Raw genomic sequence first — 23010 nt, forward strand, 5'->3', positions numbered from 1 at the left:
TACTATGGCAGGGAGAGAGAGAGTGAAATTTCCGCTGGCTCTCCCTAACAATCCCAATGCTTCTGTTTACATAACAAAATATATGCTTTATTCTTTCTCCTGGTTAAACTGCGGGTTAGAGTATACAGTTGCTTTAAATCATTGTTTTGTGTGGTTGCTTTTAGTAGTGTTGAGATGTATGTATACTGCCATTGATTTATTGACATTATGTTGATATTTGTATCTGTTTATATTACATTTTGATTATCTTTAATAATATTGTTCACACCTGTAACACATATTTTAATTCACACATTTATACCACTTTAAAACCCATGGCTTTCCCCCAAGAATCCTGGGAACTGTTGCTTGCCCTGCACAGAGCTACAGTGCTCAGCACCCTTAACCATCGCAGTTCCTAAGATTCCTTGGTGGAAGTCAAACATTTCAAATAAGTTCTACACAAGAGTGGAGTCAGTGGCATTAATGAACCTGAGTTAGTCCTTAACATCAGTGGATTTGCTCTGAGTAGCACTAGCATTGAATACCACCCCATGTGCTTTAAAATGTATGGTACAGATGCGGCCTAAGAAATGAATGAATACATTCAGTATGTTCTGGCAGAAGGCAGCACCTCTTCCTATAACAGTACAGAGATAAGCTGGAGAAGTGTTGCACAGGACTGAAATGCATCTATTATAGGCACCTTTGTTTTTAGGGGTTTTTAAAAGGGATGGATTAGCTATAGAGGCTTTAGAAATTCATAGCTGTTAGAGATTAGGTTCATTCATTTGCATCCTTGCAAAGGCCTGCCATGAGCTTAGGCATGTAGTAAAAATTTGTTTAGTTAGCCTTCTGTTTCATGAATGCCAAGATTTCCTGTTTATATTCTTGCACACACAAACACACATGGTAGCAGCTGGTTGGGCTGTATTGCTCTTCTGTTTTCCTCATGAGCCACAACCAAATACCAGGAGGCGCAAGAAGCAGAGACCTCAGTGTGGTGTGGTTTGTGCCAGCACACTGTGCTGGGCTACAGACACCTTCTCCTCTTCCTCTTGGCGAGGGCAGTGATACATGGTGTTGGAAAGCTGGCAGAGCAACTCAGCTCTACTTGCAGTACAGCTGCTGCTGCTGCTGCACAAACAGATAGGAGAGAGGATATTTTGCTACGCAAAACACAAACTTCTGAAAAAAGAGAGAAGTAGTAGTTAGAGTTGCAAGTATGCTCCTATGACTTTCTGAAGTGGGTATTAGAATTCACCTTTAATCTTGCGTTATAAATATGTTCTTGCCATCAAGGGGCTTTTTCCCATGCTTGAGATGAAAAGATCTCTATCTAAAGTTAAAGTTTATAAAATGTTATTTCACACTAATTTGGTCAGGTTTGCAGTATTTAAGATAGCCACAGCTACATGGTTGCATGAACCCATCTCTCATTTTTATGATTCAGGGCATGATTCCACCTTTCATTAAATTTGCTTTATTGGAATGTTATGTTCTGCAAGTGTTGGCAGAAGTGTACAGTTGACATATCTTTCTATTAATGTTCAAAAAAATATCTGGGACCAGGAGCAGATCAGTAGATAAAACTGCTAAGCTGCTTGCCTTTCAACAATCCCCTTCTGGTTCAATAGGAGACTGCAATTTGCCATAATTGCATCTGTTGGCTTTACCATTCATACTGACTTTCCTTTTAAAAAGTAATTTACCAATAAAACGTCACCGTTTCTCACAGTGTGATGAAATATCTGTCATCTATTTGTACATGTGTGGCAGCAAGTTGAATTCAGCAGAAATTGAGATGAATGCTTTTCCTTTGCGCGTCTCTGCATATAGTCCATTGACAATGGGTGCAATCTTTTAGTACTCCAGAAACAAATGAGGCATAACATGACCAAGTCTATGGAACTCTTTAAGAGTATTATTCAGAACTATTGTTTTAGGATGCAATTTAGAGGGGAAGAGAGAGAGAAAGTGGAAATGCTTTTCTTGTTCTGTGTTGAGTGCCCCCCTGCTAAAGTGTAAAGGTTGGATAAAAGTCCCATAAATAAACTAAGTCATGGTGAAAGACCCATATCTCTGCCCCTCGGTTCACTCTAACAAGATGAGGATCCTCTCCTTGCCACTTGGTCACCCATTTTGTTCTTGCCCATGTAGAAATCTCTTATGGCCACAGTCTTGCAAGCTCCAGTTGTTTGTTTGCCTTTAGTTCCAGCAAATCAGCATGGCCTTTTCATTGGCAGTGTTGTAATTTGTGACTCTGCTGGTTGCAGGGATCTCCTGGAAACCAGCTGCTCTCCATAATTCTACAGCCACTGGTGAATAAACAATGTCCTGGTTGTCAATTGCCTGCAGGGGTCTTGCAGTGCCAGACTCCCAGCAGATGCATGCAGAAGGAAAGACACTGGAAGGAGTTCTATCTGCCCCATTTATATCCCAAAGGGAAATTCTAGTATGATGTATAAGAACCACTGCACTTCATTGCCTTTTTCCTTCATGTGCACAGATGATACATATTTTTTTAATGTCAGGATTTACTTGGAACCATAATAAGCTTTCTTATCCAATTTCAATACTTTAGGGAGGAAACATATACAGTAGGATAATTGATGAGCTGATGAGTTTCCTAACATAAAATAATAGAAATGCAATTTATATACCACTGATGCATGACATTTTTATAAATTGGGTGCTGTTGTGAAAGGCTCAATTCATTTATACATTTTTAGCAGGTTTAAAAGGAAACCATAAAAAGTTTGCATTGTTGACATGTTTGCTGAAAAATATTGGTTTTTGTTTTGTTTGCAATATTCAGTTCTTCAGCCAATGCAGCCAAGATGTGTTTATGCTATAGTTTCTTTAGCTGAGTCCAACTTGCCAATTCAAAAGGTTCAAATCCCAGATATTTCTATTAATAAAATATATTACCAGTGCCAGGTTGCTTTGCTGGACTGTTTTAACTTTATACTATACACGAGAGCGGCATGGGGTCCATACACCCTGTCTTCCTATTTCATATGTTGATTCATTTTGTCAATTTGAGAATTCTTGTTCCTATCATTTTGATAGCACCAACCTCAATCAAAGAATAAGTTAGATTCTTTTTTTTCGACATGCACAGCATGTTTCTATCTATAGCATTCTTCAGAAATGCACATAGTTGTTGACTGGCAACCAGAAAACAAGCAATTAGAGAACAGCCACTTTTCCTGTTGTTAAGAAATGTGGTCAATACAGGGTTTTACAGAATAAAGATGTCATGAAATAAGTGTTCCATGTGATACCTGTTTCCAACATGTAAAGCAATATTTGATAGCTATATAATTTTATATAGTCTGCTCTAAAAGTCAACCTTTTTTGCCAGCTTATAGATGGTAGATAATGCATTTCCACGCATTGGGTTGTTCTGCAGTTAGCTGTTTTCATTTTCCTCCTTAGAACAGCCCTGCCTTCTCTCATTGCCTAACAATATGCACAGTAATAGGTTCACTGGTGCCTCAATGTGAGGGTTTCCAAGCATACGTCTCACACACACATTGGCACTAAATATCAGCATGTTCTATAAAACATGTATTATTATTTTTATTCCAGATGCAGGTGAACTTGCTATCAAAATTACTCATCATTGCAAAATGTTGCTATGAGCAAAGAAATTTTGCTACTGCAATGCAAATCCTAAAAGGACTGGAAAACCTCATTGTGAGACAATTACCAGTGAGTAAGCATTCACTTTGCAATTCATCCAGATATTGTAGTTTTATAATATATTTTGGACAGGCAATATGTTGAATTGCAGATCAAAGTCCAAGCTTCAGAGGACTAACACTTTGCTTAATTTCCTTTTTCCACTAAGGTTTGGAAATGCTTGTCTTCTAAAGTGTCTGAAATAATGGAAGAACTAAAGGCTGTTGAGGTACTGCAAAAATATAATCTCTTATGTGAATTGTGGATAGGTACAGGAGCCAACTTCAAGTTATTCTTTTTTTCTTCTCTACCACTTCTCCGCTTCCCAGCAAATCCAGTTTTAGTAAGAAAATGTACATACTTTTTTTTTCTTTTCTAGGGAAATTTGAGGCATCTGTAGAAAGCTGAAAGCAGTGGAACTTGCACACCTCTCATTTTGGATTGTGCCAAATAGGTTGGATCCAGAATTGGTTAGGTGAAATTAAGTTCCATTGAAATCAGTGAGACTTAACTTAGTCTACTCTACACTTATTGTTCACACTGTTTTTAATGGGTCCTGAATCCAACACATTATGTTTAGCACAATATTTATTTATTTTACATTTTACACTTGTCCCAGTATTACTCCCAAGAAGCTCAGGTTTCCTCTTTTATCCTCTCTACAATCTTGTGATCCTAGGGGAGACTTTCTCAAACAGTGAGCCTTCATGATTATGGGGGAATTTAAACCAGATTTCCCTAGTCAGAGCTAGAGCCTCTTATCTTCTGAACAACAAAGCTTTTTGTTCTTTGCCCCTGCTGATTGGTTTTACCTGTCCCTCAAGATAACTCATATTCAAATTCTTTGCTATAAAGAACATTCACAAATTCTGGATAGTGATTGGTGGAGGAATTGGAAATTCATTCAGGAAAGGAATCCCTACCTTTGTTTCCGAATAGCTTTTATCTTAGATTCAGTATAACTGAGAAAGGCAATCAATCCATCAATTGTATGTTATCTAATACACACATCTGAAGCTATGTCCTACTGAAACTAATTGGGATTATTTCTGACTAGACATGCATAGGGTTTTGCTGATAATAATCTTTAACTTGTAAACAGAAGTAGTTGTCTTACGACTAACTTTGCCCCTTGGACTCTGGCTTCCTAAATCCAGAAGTGCTTCTTGTTGAAAATCTAGTAATTCTCTTGGCCTGACTACAGTTTCTGGAATACATTCCAGGGGACCCTCGGTTCCAATGAAATAGATATGTGGCCACTTCAATTGTTTAAGATGTTACATACATTGCCCTGTCCAGGTTCACCTGGCTGGAGATACCGTATTTTTCGCACCATTGGACGCACCGGACAATAGGACACACTTTGTTTTAGAGGGGGGAGAACAAGAAAAAAAAATTCTCCCCCTCTCTGCCCAGCGCCCCTTCAGTGAAGTGGCAGGAGGCGCTGCACAGAGAGGGGGAGAACTTTCCCCCTCTTGTTTTCCTGCTCTAAAACAAGGTGCCGTTTAAGGTTCGTTCAGGCGGCTACCTTGGAAGCCTGGAGAGCGAGAGGGGTCGGTGTGCACTGACCCCTCTCGCTCTCCAGGCTTCAGGTTCCTTTTGACCTGCTCTTTGGGGCTGGCGGGGGGGAAGCCCACCACCAGCCGCAAAGAGCAGGTCAGAGAGCAGCGGGTGCGCTCTCCCGGCTGGGGAGGTGACACGCGGCTATAGAGGCTCCTGCCATAGCTGCGCGTCACCTCTCCAGCTGGGAGAGCGCGCGCGGGGCTAAAGCAGCCCCCCGCGACCCTCTCCCAGCTGGAGAGGCAACGCGCAGCTATGGCAGGAGCCTCTATAGCCGCGCGTCACCTCCCCAGCCGGGAGAGCGCGCGCGGGGCTAAAGCAGCTCCCTGCGACCCTCTCCCAGCTGGAGAGGTGACGCGCAGCTATGGCAGGAGCCTCTATAGCCGCGCGTCACCTCCCCAGCCGGGAGAGCGCGCGCGGGGCTACGGCATCTTCGCTCCATAGGACGCACACACATTTCCCCTTCATTTTTGAAGGGGAAAAAGTGTGTCCTATAGAGCGAAAAATACGGTAAGTTTCCAGGCTGTGTCATGCCAATCTCTTACTCAAGTTAAGCTTCACTTACTCGTCTGCATTATTTCCTTCTCTAATCCCAGTTCTTTTCCCTAAAACACTCTTGTTGCACTGAGCATGTTGTGTACAGTGCCCTAAAGCCCCCATCTGATTTATCTTTTATGCCATGTACTAATGTGTCTGCATATGTATCTATACAAATTATACCAGGTGTTTTTAAAAAGTGACAGCTTGTGTTTAATGGAAGGAGAGAGATTTAAGACTTCACCAACAATTCCATCAGCCCATGTTCTGGCAATGCATGTTCAGCAGCTTGAAACTGGAGGATTTACGATGAGAAATGGGACATATAAATGGACTAAACTTAGGTAATCTTACTTATGCCACAGAATTCTTCACAAACCAATATAGAGCAATGGAAACCTTAAAAGTACATTCAGTATTTTGGCATCTCACTATAGGTATAAAGGTAAAAAGAGTTGACTTGGTTTGATTTCATTGTATAATGCCTTGTGTGCGTCTACCAAAAAAAAAATTAAAAATATTTATTATATACACATTAGTCTTTCCTGCCCTTTGTCAGCTGGGAAACTAACTCATTTCTTTAATTTGTTTTTGTTTTAAGAAACATTGCGAAAGTTGTGAGCCAGGTTCATGCACTGCAAGAAAACCACTACTTGTTCTCTCCAGATCACCGGCTGCAATCTTTCTTAAGACACAGAATAGCATCTTTTAGTGATGCAGACATCTCTGCCTTAGCAGCAGACAACTATGCCAACTTTTACCAGATACCAGCTGAAAAGCAGTCTCGGAAAATCCAGGACACACTGCATAGGATGAAGGCAATGTTTCAATAACTGCTTATATTTCATCCTCAGTTTTTTAAGGTTTAAATAATTTACTTTTTATAGTAATTGGTCCATAAATGTATCATCTCAGCAGTGACTGAGCTCTATTTATGAATGTTTCAGTTTGAAAAATCCGAACACTAAGCAAAAGGGGCAAGATTCCTACTGTGTTGCTCACTTGTCAAATAGCAAGTTTCCGTCATATGAATTTGTCAAAGCTGTGTGTCATGTGAGGAAATTAAATATTAAGTCCTTATTGTATTGTTTTGTTTTGATTTTGTCTGAACAGTGGAGTTTATTTGAGAATATGAGTGCTATATTTATATCAAGTTTGAGTATTTATTATCTTGTCAGGAGGTATATTAATTTTTGGTTGAGATTTGCTTTTGCTTTTCCTTTAGGAAAAACAAACTGATCTCTTGCAGTATGAGTTATTTCTATTGTAGAATAAGAGGTGCTAAATGTGGAAAAGGAAGGCCAGTATACATCTCTGCATTTCAGTAAGGCTTGTAATGCCTCAACTATTCCCTTTCCAAACAATGAACTCATTATCCACTACTGTTCTTTGAACTGGCCCCATTCTACTTTCAGAGCCTATTGAAGAAGTAATTTTATTCAAGATTTCACTTGAAATGAATGCTGTGCCAAAAAGGCATTTTGATGCTTTCTGCTAAAAGCTTATTCAAGCCATTATATGAGCCTCCCCTTTGGTGACCTTTCAAAGGACCTTACAAAAGGGGGTGAAATTATGTTTTTGCAGGCCTATCCCTTGGTCTGAATGGATTTTTTTGGGGGGGAGGGACACATCCCTGTTAACAAGCCAACCAGACCAACACCTTTTTATTTTTGCCACACTGTACTGCAATAACATAAATTTCACAGCATGGCAAAATATGGATCGTTAGCCTGGTTACCTCTTCAACAGGGATGTTTCCTATTCAACAGGCATGAAGGCAATGGATTGACTTTGCTTACCCTTGTTGACGTCTTCACTTGGGGCGCAATCGAGCAAGGCAGGCCAGAATTTCAGAATCTCAAGAGAGCTCTAACTCAGTGTCCAGACTGGACAGCATTCAGCATTCTGCTCACACAAGGCCTGATTCCCCCTGGTAGAAACAACAACCATGGGTAACATTAAAATCACAGACCACGCCCCAGTAGAAGCTACCCTCAAAATAGGAGAGGAAGCACAAACTACCCCATCATGGTTCTTCAGCCCCATCCTAACCACAAACCAACTTCAGGGGTCAGCAAACGTTTTCAAGCGGGAGCCAGACCACCATCCCTCAGACCATGTGGGGGGGCGGACTATTTTTTTTGGGGGGGTGAACGAATTCTTATGCCCCACAAATAACCCAGAGATGCATTTTAAATAAAAGGGCACATTCTACTCATGGAAAAACACGCTGATTTCAGGACCGTCCATGGGCCAGATTTAGAAGGCAATTGGGCTGGATACAGCCCCCTGGCCTTAGGTTGCCTACTCATGAACTAGCTAGAGAGGCTCTCTTAAAAACTCTCCAAAACTACTTTAAGGCAACAATGTGGGTGACATTGCAACCCACCTGGAACACAATGAAAGCAGTCATCAGAGGAGCCTGCCTAAAAGGAGAGGGCATCCCTTAAAAAACAAACCTCCTCAAAAATTAGTAAACTAGAACAGGACATTACAACCCTCTCATCACACTACAATCAATCGGGAGCCAAAAAACTCCTTAAAAAAAGAAGAGAAACTGACTCTCTAGAAATCAATAAAACAATGATTAACATCCTATACTCTAAACAATGCTTTCATGAATATGGAGGGAAGAACTCCAGACTATTAGCAAACAGATGCAGGAAAAAAAATCACTCAAAACAAGAATACACTGTATCACTAAAAAAGACGGTAACATAACATCCTCCACCAAAGAAATAACTTCAGAATTTGCTGAATTTTATGCCAGCCTATACACCTCCCGCAACCCATCTGAACAGGAAATTGAAAGATTCCTAACAGGGCTGACAATGCCAACCTTAACTGCAAAATGCAGAATTAACAATATGGACGCCAATACCAAAGAGGCACAAAACAAGGATGCCCACTGTCTCCCTTCCTAGTCATCTTGGCCCTGGAACCCCTAACTATCTGACTCTGAGCAGCCCCAGATATCAAGGGTGCAGAAATAAAAGGAAAAGCATACAAACGAGGGCTGTATGCAGACAACCTGATGGTCACAACACCAGACCCCATAAACACAGCAACCACCCTAACTAAAGAACTCAACACATTCGCAAAGGTGTTGGGCCTATAAGTAAACTTTGCAAAATCTGAGGCTATATGCTTCAACACCTGCCCACCCCACCCCTGCATACCCAAAAGGAATTCACCAACATCACAAAGATAAAACTCTTGCCGCACCAAATTCAGGTACCTAGGGGTTGAAACTATACCTCCACAATAACAAGCCCTTGTGGCTACAAAACAACAGAGCCTTGAGGAAATAGAACAACACCAACTTCACCCTCTCAGACAAAATAGCCATGATCAAAATGATTACCCTCCCAAAACTAACCTATTTATTCCAAACCCTCCCAAATCCGGATTCCCCCAACCCAGCTCCAGAAGTGGCAGAAAAAAATATACTCATTTATTTTCTCACACTAAAAGCCAAGAATAAGCCCCAAATACCTGCACCGCCCCACCTCAGAAGGAGGATGGGGAATCCCCAACATAGAATCATATTACATTGCCAACCATAATCCAGTATATTCTAGATCTAGAAGATGAGACGAAACAATGGGTCCACTTCGAGAGAGAGACCATCAAAAACATCCCCACAACAGCATACCCATTTCTGGTTACTGAATGACCAGCAGGGCATTATCAGAAGATCTTAAAGGCTGGCTTGGTCTGTACCAAAAAAGACAGCCTGATGTTTTTCCTCTCAGATTTTTGTGGTCCGTGGGTGCTCACTGTGGGGCTCATCCTCAACCTTCAAACACAGGGAAGACCTTAGCCTTCAAGCCATTAGGTAATGCTACCCAAATGAACGTCAGTGGTCCCCCCCCCACACACACCTTGAACAACACCTAAAATTTCCCTCCAACTTTGCCAATAGAAAACTATTGTGTTTTTCTTTACTTTGTTTTTTTAATAAGTACCGTATGTTTCGCAATATAGGACGCACTTTTTCCCCTCCAAAAATGAAGGGGAAATGTGTGTGCGTCCTATGGGGCGAATGCAGGCTTTCGCTGAAGCCTGGAGAGCGAGAGGGGTCGGTGCGCACCGACCCCTCTCGCTCTCCAGGCTTCAGGAAGCTCTGCGCAACCCTCGGGAGACCGGCTCCAAGGGTTGCGCAGAGCTGCCTGCAGTCCCCGGCTCAGCGCAGCTCTGCACGGCCATCGGGAGCGGGGCGCTAAGTCCTGCCCCGCTCCGGATGGCGGTGCAGAGCTGCCTGCAGTCCTGGGATCAGTGCAGCTCTGCGTGGCCACCGGGAGCGGGGCGCGAAGTCCCGCCCCGCTCCGGATGGTGGTGCAGAGCTGTCTGCCGTCCCGGGATCAGCGCACTTCTCCCCATCGCCAGCCCCACAAGCTCGGGGGACAGTGGGGAGGCAGAGCGTGCCTTCCCACTGTTCCCCGACCTGGTTCTTCCAGCCCCGCACCTGGGGGGGAAATAATTTTTTTTCTTTATTCCCCCCCCCCAAAAAAACCTAGGTGCGTCCTATGGGCCCGAGCGTCCTATGGGGCGCAAAATACGGGAACTTGTGTTTTGTGCTTAAGGAGGCAGATAGATCCTGGTAACTGCTGGACTTTGTTTTCAGAATTGGAATCAGCCATTGTTTTTCCATGCAAACCTAGGTGTAACCCGAGACCTGCATAGCAGGAGACCTGGGAGAAGCTAAGCCAATCAATTTTGCAATCTTCTTTCCTATCTATATTCCAGCCTCTGTATCCATGAACCCATCCATCTTAATGTAGAATGCCAGAGCAGCTAAGTGCCTTGAAATGGACTTTGCTGCCAACTGTTTCTCACTTCACTGCAGTAGCCAGCTGTGCATGTATAACTACCCCCCCCCCCACTTTGTGCCTGGACTCCTCAATTCTTTGAAACTCTTGCGTATCTCGCCCTAGTTCTGGGTGCCAGTGATAACTGGATGGCCCTGTGTCCTTGGCAGTCAACGTACTACAGTGCCTACATTGCATCAGGCAAGAATGAGAAGGCATCAGTTGTGATGCTTTTAAAGCCCGGCACATGTTTTGCTGTGAAGTGACTTTACAATGCTCAGAACACTTCATTGCTGTAAGGAAGGTTGATTGGTACTGTATTGTATAGAATGAGATTGGCTTGCTGAAAACCACATTGAGTCTACAGGCATTAAATCTTGCATTCCCATCAACCCCTCTCTCTTTCCTTCAAGGGCCTTAGTAATGACAGTTGTAGTTAACTGTTTCCTCTGAAGAGTTAACAAGGTAGAACTGTATGGAAGCTTCTATCTTTCAGTGAAAGTTAAACCTCAGTGAAGAAGCTGAGGTTTAACTTTACTTCTAATAATCAGACAAAACTTTGGTAATTACCATAGCTGAAATAAATAAAGCTACCCCCAGTATGTATACTAGGGTACTAAGATACGCACCCACTTAGGCAGCCCTGAAAGTGGATTATGCCCGCAAAGGCCTAAACTTGCCTAACCTTCCCCAGGTTATGAGTAGATCATGGATAGCTAATTTGTTGCCATCCAGATGTTAGACTCTCAACTCCCATCATCCCCAGCCAGCATGGCCAATGATAAAGGGTGATGGGAGGAGTTGTCCTGCAACTTCTGGAGGGCCAAGGGTTCCACATCCCTGGTCTAGTCCAATGAAGGCCTAGCAAGGCTTCCCTTCCCATGCTAAAAAGGGCGTCTGTGGAAATCCAGATTCAGAAGAAGAAGAAGAAGAAGAGTTTGGATTTGATATCCCGCCTTTCACTCCCCTTCAGGAGTCTCAAAGCGGCTAACATTCTCCTTTCCCTTCCTCCCCCACAACAAACACTCTGTGAGGTGAGTGGGGCTGAGAGACTTCAGAGAAGTGTGACTAGCCCAAGGTCACCCAGCAGCTGCATGTGGAGGAGCGGAGACACGAACCCGGTTTCCCGGATTACGTGACTACCGCTCTTAACCACTACACCACACTGGCTCTTCAGAAAAGCAGCTGCAGCAAAGGCCCCCCAGAGCCATATTATTTTAGAAATGGCAATCCTGAGCTTAGCCTCATCTCCTTCCTGACCCGTTGAGAGCAAAACATGCACACAATTAACAAACACTGATTTCTTGTGGTGTTTCATTCCAGTTGGTCTTGCTTTCTTTATATCCTCTCAATACATTTCCTTGGTTACTGAGCTATTTGTGTATAACTTTGAAACCGCCTTGCATTTCTTGTGTGTTGCCAGTTTTATTGCACTAATTTTGAGTGCGCATATTCTCCCTCTATTTTTAATACATTAATCCTGACACTATGGTTTTAGACAGCTTTTGTATTGAAACAAAATGAAAAGTTGTGACAAAATAAGTATCTTAAAATATTCATTATACTTTCTCATTAGCTATTTTCCTGTTGCATTTCAATAAAGTTAATTACTTTTTTCTGCCTGTATATATCTTTTGCAGCAGAAAATTGCATCTGAAAGAGTTAAAGCCATCATTGCTAAAAATTAAAAAAATGCTACTCATTCATAAGCAGTTCATCAAGCTCGAGTTCTCATTAAATTAACTGCAGTGTAAAATAAATTCTTTGCTTTAAAATACTCTATTTTCAGATGACAAGCCATAATATCCTATTTTATAGGGTTTGTGTGACTATGTAATATCTGAAATTCCTTTGAGGTTCCTTATACTGAAATCTGTTTTTTCCCCAATCCAGAATTTAATGTGCGCTTTTTTTTTACATTATAATTTATTTCTATATGAAACAGCCAATATGTAAAGTAACAAGGGTTTTAAAGCCAAATATTTTTGCTTTTTATGATACCACATGAAAATAAATGACTAGTTTGTATTATCTTTGTTGCTTTTGTGTTATTCCTATTGAAGTTTCTGCTTCATTTTAAAAACATAAATGGTGTCCTGAACCCCTGGCCTACCTGGCAGCAAGTCAGTATGTCAAGTTCAAAGTCCGAGGGTCAAGTCACGCAAGCAAAGTCCAAAGGTCAGGAAACGCAGTCCAGGGTCAATCCAAGTATCCAAGTCTGAAGTCCAACAGTCAAGATACAGGATACTGAAGCATCGTCCCCTAGAGATCCAGGAGCATCCAAGCCAAAGTCCATCAACATGTGCCATTGAACAGACACCTCAGCTCTGCTTCTCTTTTGCAGCATCTGGGCTTGATGAGGCAGGTTACCCTCACCTGCCCCAAGCTTACGCCAACTGAGGAATCACACCCCTCCTCCCAGAGCCAGCGAGCCCCACCTGGCCAGCTGTCCTAGGGACTCCACTCCAGATTTGTGTTGGGTTCACTCCTTACCATGGGTGTAGCCAAGGTGGGGGCACCAGCTGCCACGCACACATCCCAACATAAATCCTAGCTTCCTTACCCTTTTCTTTTCCTGAAGATATCCTGAAAGACAGTGGAGGTTTAGGATCAGTTTTCCTTCTCCTAGATGGGCTACCTTCCCAGGTTAACAAACTCCACTTACCTCTCACTTCCCCCTACAGCATGTGCAGAAACCACCACCAGATCCACTCTTGGTCTCATCTGCTCAATCCACCAGAGCTTGTCTTTGCATGCAGGGGAAGTCCCTAACTCACTGACCTGTTGGCTACCCTCATCTAGTTTAGCTGGCCAGTCAAAGCCATTCCTGGGTTGTGGCCGCTGTCGCAAGCTGACAGCTTCAAGGGGCCACAGGTGAGAGCCGAGTTCAGGGTGGGAACCAAAGGTGGACAAACTACCAGAGAGGGAGCATGACATGTCCCCCACCAGCGGTACTACCCCCCCTAAAGCATAAAATGGTAGCAAAGAATGAGAATAAGATAAATGATATAGAAGAGAGAAAATATGACACTAGAACTATAAAGAAAGATACATCCTATTTATTTCAAAATAGTTTCTCTTTGGAAACATTAAAAAAATAGAAAAATGACTTTTAGAAAAAGTACCAGTTCTCCCTCCCCCCACTCCCCTCTTTTCTGGTACCTTGTAATTACACTTTCTTCCAGAAGGTGGTACTGGAGCACCTCTGTAGTTTTTGCATAGCAATACCCTGAGCCTCTGTCATATCTAATATTTAATAAACAGAGTCCTGGTTGGTTTGAAATATTCAGCTGATTTATTGGGGCATAAGCTTTCCATGAAAGCTTATGCCCCAATAAATATGTTAGTCTTTTACCGCATCACAATCATTCTCCTTTTCTGCATTTTCAGTTTCATAGAAATCATAAAGTTACATAGTACCATATCCAGGGTGCAATAAAATATAGCCTGATGTTCCATTATTAGAATAAATCCTTCCATGTGAAGAGAGGAATTATGTTTCTACTGGTATTAATCATACTCTACTTTTTTTAAACAAGAGAACTGTTCAAAGACAGTATTGGCACTAGGGGGCCTCTTCAGATGATCTGAAAGCATCAAAAATGCATCCTTAGCAATTGTCCTCTAGCAAACTAGACCAGATGCCCTCTAGCCTTAAAAAAGCAGTAGGTGTGCATTAAGTTACCCTCTACCATGGAAGAGGTAAACCTGAGACACTTATAGTTGCTCATCAAAGCAGTATACAGTTGTGCCTTGGTTCTTGAACATAATCTGTTCCGGAAGTCCATTTGACTTCTGAAACGTTCAAAAACCAAGGCACGGCGTCCAATTGGCTGCAGGAGCTTCCTGCACTCAAGAAGAAACTACGTTGGAAGTTCAGCTTCTGAAAAATGTTTGAAAACCGGAACACTTACTTCTGGGTTTGCGGCGTTCAGGAGCCAAAACGTAAGAGTACCAAGGTGTTTGAGAACCAAGGCATGACTGCATATAGACCAGGACTTTTATCGAGAGTAGCATCAAATCCATTAGTGCAAGGATTTAACTTTGTACAATGAAACTTTCCCCACCCCTCTCCATGCCTCCTAAATCTGTTCTGGGGTTTCAGCAACCCTCTGGAACAGACTTAGGGACAACAGGTGGAGCATATATGGGAGAAAGGGGGCAAAGGTCTGTTGCACAATCATAAATCCTTGCGCTAATGGAACCAGGGCATTGGGTGCCACTTCAGATACTCCACCATCCCAGACAATTGCCTATGCTAGAGGGAGCTGATGGGAGTTGTAGTCAGACATCTGAAGGGCCACAGGTTCCACCTCTCTAATATGGGCAATCTTTTCATGACTGTGATTAGAACAAGTGGTTACAAACCAGCAATGCTAGGAATAGACTATGTTGGATGGCAGCCACTGTGTGTTGTGTAGCAGGTCAGTACTTTGTCACATACAGCTGCTTAATTTCAAGACAGAGTGGTGGTAGGCCTGCCCCATTCCACTCCTCTTCCTGGTCCAAAAAGACTCACACTGCGGCAATCGCATGTCAATCAGACGTTCCTAAAACGGTTGCCTCCTGTAGGTAGAACCATGAAATGGAAGAGACAGAAATTGGGACAAGCCTTCTTCAGCAAGACACATCCAGCTATCAAGCAGCCTGCCACATTCTAGACCACAAGTCTACTCCTGTCACAAGTAGGAACCAGACAGTTGCCTGCACAGGCCACAATAGCACCAGATGACTAGACATGCACAGAAGTGTCCATCAGTTGACACGGCAAAAGATGTGCTTCATGCACATTCAAGTCTCACTGAAATAAATGGAGCCTAAATGTGCTGAACTCCATATTAAATTGTGAGTCATCCCAGTGGTGAAAATGTTGGTTTTAAAAGAAATGAGTCTGCAATAACAACTGATAAGTCTTTATGATGTTCTTAAGTCCTATGGAACCTGTAGTTTACCATCTCCTCTCTAGGTTTAGAGAAGCCACGTGTCCCATTAAATCCTGACATCATCTGGGGAGAGAGAGGAAAAGCAGCCCTCTTCTCAGTCACCAGAATGTGCTGGAGATTTATGTTCTGGCTCACTCCCGTTTGTGATGGATTAGCTATTAATTTGTGGAAAGCGGAGTTAAAAATAAACAGGGAATGGCTCTGGCGTAATATTTCACTAAGCGGAGTTTGACCACAATAGTGAAAGGCACCACATTGGCAAGCACAAATATTAGTTCACTGGGCAGCCTTGTGTTTGCTTAATGTGCTGTGAGCACTCCACCCTTGGCCAGGGGTTAGCAACGCTGCCAACTGGCACACTCATTTGCAATGTTGTGCTTTGTCCACTAGGTGGCAGTTTGTTTCCAACGCCTTGTCCAGATTGCAGCATATTTTTCTGGCTTGTCTCTCATTTTACACCTTTTGTTTTGTTGATCTTTGCATATTTCCGGTACACATGTGCCCATCTGCCTGCCCCCTCAATATAATTGTAAGAAAAATGGGTGGATGTGTGTGTGTAAAAGCAACAGCACAGACCATTTCAAAATTAGTTGACCTACTCGTTGGTGGATGTGAGTGTCTCCTATGGCAAGCAAAAAGTATGGTAACTACAGAAAATTGCCTGCTTTAAAATATATTCTTATTTAGATATTTATAAACCTCACTTTCATAGTAAATATATAAGAAAGCAGTGTACAAAATAAAAACTTTTTGACCATCCTACATCAATAACATCAATGAAAACACATTGGGGGTTTTTTTTGGGGGGGAACACGTTTTCGGATTTTGAAAGTATTGCACTTGGGCAAAAAAAATGAGAGGCACAAATGCAAGATGGGGGACACCTGGCTTGAGAGCAGTACATGTGAAAAGGATCTAGGAGTCTTGGTTGACCACAAACTTGACATGAGCCAGCAGTGTGACGCAGCAGCTAAAAAAGCCAATGCAATTCTGGGCTGCATCAATAGGAGTATAGCATCTAGATCAAGGGAAGTAATAGTGCCACTGTATTCTGCTCTGGTCAGACCTCACTTGGAGTACTGTGTCCAGTTCTGGGCACCACAGTTCAAGAAGGACACTGACAAACTGGAACGTGTCCAGAGGAGGGCAACCAAAATGGTCAAAGGCCTGGAAACGATGCCTTATGAGGAATGGCTAAGGGAGCTGGGCATGTTTAGCCTGGAGAAGAGGAGGTTAAGGGGTGATATGATAGCCATGTTCAAATATATAAAAGGATGTCACATAGAGGAGGGAGAAAGGTTGTTTTCTGCTGCTCCAGAGAAGCAGACACGGAGCAATGGATCCAAACTACAAGAAAGAAGATTCCACCTAAACATTAGGAAGAACTTCCTGACAGTAAGAGCTGTTTGACAGTGGAATTTGCTGCCAAGGAGTGTGGTGGAGTCTCCTATTTTGGAGGTCTTTAAGCAGAGGCTTGACAACCATATGTCAGGAGTGCTCTGATGGTGTTTCCTGCTTGGCAGGGGGTTGGACTCGATGGCCCTTGTGGTCTCTTCCAACTCTATGATTCTATGAAAAGAAAAAAAACATTCTTAAGGCCTGTCTGAAAGAAAGTACAGATGGCTCCTGCTGACTTTCTATTGGCAAGGAGTTCCAAAGGGCAGGGTCTGCCACATTAAAGGCTCAGGTCCTGGCAATAGCTGGCCAAACCTCATTGGCGGATCTGTGATCCAAGGTGCAGCATAAGGAATGAGGCAGTCTGAAACAGGATAATGCTGCAGACAGCTGAAGAGAGTTTTGCTGTGTTGGGGGGGGGATGAGGACACCAGCTCCAAAGCTCAGACACAAGACTTACCAGACCTTAGCAAAAGGTCCCATCTGAGCAAACCCTAAAGAATAGCCATCCATCAGTTTGGCCCCTTCTTACACAGACCTGAGGGGAAATTCCTTTCTAAACAATGTCATGGCAATCAGGTGGTCCTGAACAATGCAAAATAGAATACAAATCTGGACAAAGCAGCTGTTTGTCTGCAGATCAACGGTGTCATTTAAGCCCCTCCAGGGATATGGGCTGGGTTTATTTATTTATTATTGCTGATGGCCTTTGCTGAGACCAAAAGGATTGACTTTGCAAGGTGCTCTAGGTGCTGGTGAACAATGAAGCGGGGGATCATTTAAATGATCCTAGCTTTGCCATCTAGGGAACCAGAAGCCTATCTGCCAATCTTTACAGATAGCAGAATAATACATTGGCACTTTAATAGCCCTTGTGAACAATTGGTTTATGGCGGGGGGGGGGGAACCTCAGGCCTGGGAGCCAAAAATGGCCCTCTGGGCCTTTCTATCCAGCCCTCAAGACTCTCCTCAGGCCACAGCACCTTCTCACCCTTAACCCTGACCAATCCTACTTTCTGCCCTCCCTGAGTGCTTTTGCTTGGAATGTGCCCTTTTACTATCAAAATGCCCCTTGGTTGCCTGGATAAAGATAGAGAGGCCTACTGTACAATGCTGCCGACAAAGGTCCGTATAGTTAAAAGCTATGGTTTTCCCAGTAGTGATGTATGGAAGTGAGAGCTGGACCATAAGGAAGGCTGATAGCCGCAGAATTGATGCTTTTGAATTATGGTGCTGGAGGAGACTCTTGAGAGTCCCATGGACTGCAAGAAGATCAAACCTCTCCATTCTGAAGAAAATCAGCCCTGAGTGCTCACTGGAAGGACAGATCCTGAAGCTGAGGCTCCAGTACTTTGGCCACCTCATGAGAAGAGAAGACTCCCTGGAAAAGACCCTGATGTTGGGAAAGATGGAGGGCACAAGGAGAAGGGAACAGCAGAGGACGAGATGGTTGGACAGTGTTCTCGAAGCTACGAACATGAGTCTGACCAAACTGCGGGAGTCAGTGCCTGGTGTGCTCTGGTCCATGGGGTCACGAAGAGTCGGACACGACTAAACAACAACTATACAATGCTAAACTGCATGCTCAGTTTTGCCTGTGGTCCCCAGAAGGCTGCAGAGATGGGAATGTGGTCCTCAAGCTGAAAGACACCCCCCCCACTCCTTGTTTACGGCATAGGATGCAACCTTGTATCAGGTTGGACAATTTGTCCATTTCCTCCAGCCATTGTCAACTTTGACTCTTTTCCATCACTGATCCTTCTTAAGCTGGAGATTCTAGGGATTGAATCTGGGACCTTCTCATGGAAGGATGTCACTGATTTATGGCCCCAACCCCCCCCCAAAAAGCAAGAACCTTGTAATGAGGACAGCATTGCCATAGACATAACACTTTGGGTAGTCAAGGAAAGAAAGAACAATGACTGCTAGCATTTTCTGAAGCTCAGTGTTATTACCTGGCAGCATTAAGAAATGTGTTGCCATTAACCCTGTTTTCCTGCCAATGAACTAAATTGGCAATTCAGCAGACCTACCCAACCTAGCCTACTGGTCAATACTTTTCTTGTAGCAATAAATATGATTACCAGATTCAATTCAGGCCCAGAAACCTACCGTATTTTTCGCAATATAGGACACACTTTTTCCCCTCCAAAAATGAAGGGGAAATGTGTGTGCGTCCTATGGGGCGAATGCAGGCTTTCGCTGAAGCTTCCGAGGGTTGCGCAGAGCTGCCTGCAGTCCCCGGCTCAGCGCAGCTCAGCGCGGCCACCGGGAGCGGGGCGCGAAGTCCCGCCCCGCTCCGGATGGCCGCGCAGAGCTGCCTGAAGTCCCGGGATCAGCGCACTTCTCCCCATAGCCAGCCCCACAAGCTCGGGGGACAGCGGGGAGGCAGAGCGCGCCTTCCCGCTGTTCCCCGACCTGGTTCTTCCAGCCCCGCACCTGGGGGGGAAATAATTTTTTTTTTCTTTATTCCCCCCCCCAAAAAAAAAAACTAGGTGCGTCCTATGGGCCGGAGCATCCTATGGGGCGCAAAATACGGTAACTGGTAACAGCCAAAGAGAAGGCAAATTTCAAAAGATACAGCTCCCCTGCCCCCATTAAATCACTATCAGGAAACATGGCAGCTGCAATAAATAAATGATTAAAAAAATCCTTCCTCCTCTACAATCAATAAAAGCACAGGAGGTCTGTATCACATTACTGAATGTGGATTTGGAGACAGTATCATCCAGGGGCTAGGTTGGTTGATGATCTCACAGATAAATATTAGCTGCAAATTGAAAATATAGGGTATAGTGTGGGTAGGTTGTACTGATTTTGGAGGGGGGGGGTTGGTGAAAAAGAACCATGTTTTACAATGGTTACATGTTCAATGCAAAAACTCACCCGTTTACCAGTTGAAGGTTTACAGGCCCAAAATTCCTTGATAGTCTGTTTCTTTATAGAGATGCTGCTACTGTATTCCCTAAAAACATTCAGAAAATGAGTGCTAATCAGTGACCTGACTGGATGCCAGAGGAAAACATTACAGCGACTTCTGGCATGTTTTGGATGTGGTGCTCTGTTGTGGTAGGTATCGAAGCAAAAGGTGTAAGTGTGGACGTCCTTTTGGTTTATATTTCTCCTTAGCCATGAATTAATAAAATAGTATTAAACAATGAAGCCCTTGTGTCTGAGCTTCATCTACAACAGGGCTGGCAGAAAGTATATCAGGTTTTGCCAATTTCTGAAGGGCCATCTACCTCCTGTTGCTTCGTGGGGAATCTTCCAAAGAATACTAGATAGGGTGGGCCTTGATTGAATCCAGCAGGCCATTACTTAATATTGTTAGGCATCACTAACACAGATTAAGTTATTGCCTTAACTGTTAAAGAAATCCCCCATAAACACTGGTGCTTTGTAGAGCTAAATTGTGTAATGCACCACGAGGGTTCTGTTTAGAGTGGGGGAGAGTAGATCACAAAAGACTGAAACCATATTGGCCGACACTGCAGGGATTATAGTATCTTCTAGGGCTATTGTAAGGAATGCTTACATAATGTATGCAAATCACTACGTATTTAAATGCCACAGATCTACAGATACAGATCTATCCCTCCTTGTTTTCAGAGATTTCTGTTCAGGTGCTAAACTTGGAAAAGTTTCTCAGATCTACTTGGCTACAGATGGTAGTTTTACTAAACATCTGTACCACCATCTCACACAGAATCAGGCACCATCTCACACAGAATGAGACATGCTTTAAGGCCATTGAAGCCTATACAAGTTTAAGAATGCCTGGCTCTCAGTGATTTTCTGTGTAGCTAGAATTCACAGTGTTGTGACAAAAAGCTCCCTTGAATGTAGGGAGATGGGGCAAACATTAAAACAACTAGTAAACCCCTCCTGAGCACTTGTTTGGATGGCATGGCTAGCTAAGCAACCCCAAAGTGAGAAAACTCAACCCAAACTAGTTGACCTATCTGTATAAACTCAGAGAGCTGAAACCGAGTGATTGTGTGCAGATCACACAAGTAAACACTGGGCAAATGTTAATCTGTATCCCTTCTAAATTGCACTCAGGGAAGCTTTAATATGTTTTTCATTCTCTCCCTTGAAACTGCTGTTTTCCTGAACACCAAACCTTGTTGGCAGAGAATTAACCAAAATGCCAATTTAAGAATTTTCCGTCTCTTATATTATGTTGCTTATGGGGTGTGTCAAAGCTCAGAAAAGGAAACTGTGAAAACAGTGCCCTAGATTTCACTGTAGAAATACAGTGGTACCTCGGGTTAAGTACTTAATTCGTTCTGGAGGTCCATTCTTAACCTGAAACAGTTCTTAACCTGAAGCACCACTTTAGCTAATGGGGCCTCCTGCTGCTGCTGCGCGATTTCTGTTCTCATCCTGAAGCAAAGTTCTTAACCCAAGGTACTATTTCTGGGTTAGCGGAGTCTGTAACCTGAAGCATCTGTAACCCGAGGTACCACTGTAATGTTAAAAACAAACATATGCACATACCTGCATATCACAACACACAAACTATGGCCTGCCCTTTTCACTACTACCTGGGAAAGTCAACATGGTGTAAAGGAGGACTGGCAGTGTCCTAGGTTCAAAACCCCAACCAGTCATAAATCTTAAATTGCCATCTTAGGACAGCAACAAGCTCTCAAAATAACCCATATTGGGGGCTGTTTGTGAGAATTCTGTTCATTTACTTATATACAGATGTCTACGCCACCTCTCCTCCAAGGAGCTCAGTGTGGACTGCATGACATCCCCCTTCTCATTTCCCCCTTCACAACAACCCTGCAACTTACACTAATAGTTGGTGACTGCTCCCAGATCAGTGAGCTTTATGACAAGTTGGGCTTTGAACCCTGGCCTTCCAGGTCCTAGGAGCCCAACGTTTTAACCCAGAGTCCACCAACATAGTCCACTCTACATGTTGATGGGATTTGACTCAAATTATCCCTGACCACTTGCCATGTTGGCTAGACCTGATGGGAGTTTGGAGTCCAACAGCTATGACTATTCCACTATACCAAGAAGGGAGAAGAGCCATGGAGTGCCTTGAAGAGGCAAAACTGTTATTTTGGAGAGGGGAGAGGGAGGGAGATGGGTAGTATAACTAACAGCACAGAAACATCAAAACCTGGCTGGTGCAATTGCTGGGGTTTGTGGGGCTGGAGAGGTCTAGGAGCTTGGGGTCTGCTCCTGGATCTCTCAGCAATCTGCAATGGACCAGCCAGGATGTCCGATTCCCAACTGCTCAATAATGACAGCAACAAAGCAGCTCTTCTGACCCTCTCTGAATTATGAAGAAGCTTGGGGAGAACTAGGAAGTGGTGTTTTCCTAGAAGGCCTGTGAACTCCAGGCCTCGCACACAAAACAACTGCCTGGATTGTTTCATTGGAAGGGCCTTTCGGATCTTGGGGGTCCAGCAAAAAATGTAGCTTGCCTGGCCCTGCAATACTGAATGGAAAAAGCTTAACTCTGATCGAACAGCAACAACCGACGATGCTCCTTTCCCCCATTAAAGCTCACCTTTGCCTTCTCTGACATCCATTTTACGACCCTGGCAGCTCTTTAAGGAAATACACTCTGAAACGGGTCCTCATTCCAGTCTGAAGACGACGGTAAATGATATCCAGGCCCGTTTTTCTCCGAAATGTGTATTTGGAAAAAAAAAGAAAGAAAAAAGAAAAGAAGAAATGGCCGTTGCTCCGAGCGCGGGGTATTGAAATTCCCCCCGGTTGCCTTTTGAAGCCTCCTTCAATCGAGTCGGGCCGTAAGCGAACATTTGCATAGACGGATAAAGGATGTGACAAGTCCTGTAAATCGCTTACAATCCAATGAAATGACCTCTCGGCAGACACGGTGGAGCCAGCCCTGCCACGGCTTTGGAAAATGTGCGAACAACCTCTTTTGTCGGGGAGGCACGATGATAATGGGCCGGTACTTATCTGGCCTTTGATGTTGTGTTTGCCCCTGTCGCTGTTTGCTTGGGGGCGCCCCATATAAGGGAAGATGCGCGTCACGGCCTGCGCGTCCAAAGGCTTCAGCTCATCCAGCGCACAGGACCCGAGCTCGTCTAACCCCCGACGGCAAGCGC

General features: G+C 43.6%; 1 protein-coding gene across 10 annotated transcripts in view; it reads left to right on the forward strand.

Annotated features, from left to right (window-relative positions):
* The window catches only part of KNDC1 (kinase non-catalytic C-lobe domain containing 1), a 79061-nt gene extending 72218 nt beyond the window's left edge, over positions 1–6843 (forward strand). For 6 of the 10 annotated variants that reach the window (XM_082224872.1, XM_082224869.1, XM_082224871.1 and 3 more), the window contains 4 exons: positions 3574–3696; positions 3836–3895; positions 5950–6107; positions 6365–6843. In XM_082224872.1, coding sequence (XP_082080998.1) covers positions 3574–3696; positions 3836–3895; positions 5950–6107; positions 6365–6596 — 573 coding nt within the window. In that variant the 3' untranslated portion in view covers positions 6597–6843. Of the gene's footprint in view, positions 1–3573; positions 3701–3835; positions 3896–5949; positions 6108–6364 lie in introns of those variants that run through there. The other 4 variants (XM_082224873.1, XM_082224876.1, XM_082224875.1 and 1 more) reach the window with 4 other exon arrangements.
* The last annotated feature ends 16167 nt before the right edge of the window (positions 6844–23010 follow it).

The sequence above is a fragment of the Podarcis vaucheri genome, assembly GCF_965113315.1.
Source record: "Podarcis vaucheri genome assembly, chromosome: 5".
Classification (NCBI taxonomy): domain Eukaryota; kingdom Metazoa; phylum Chordata; class Lepidosauria; order Squamata; family Lacertidae; genus Podarcis; species Podarcis vaucheri.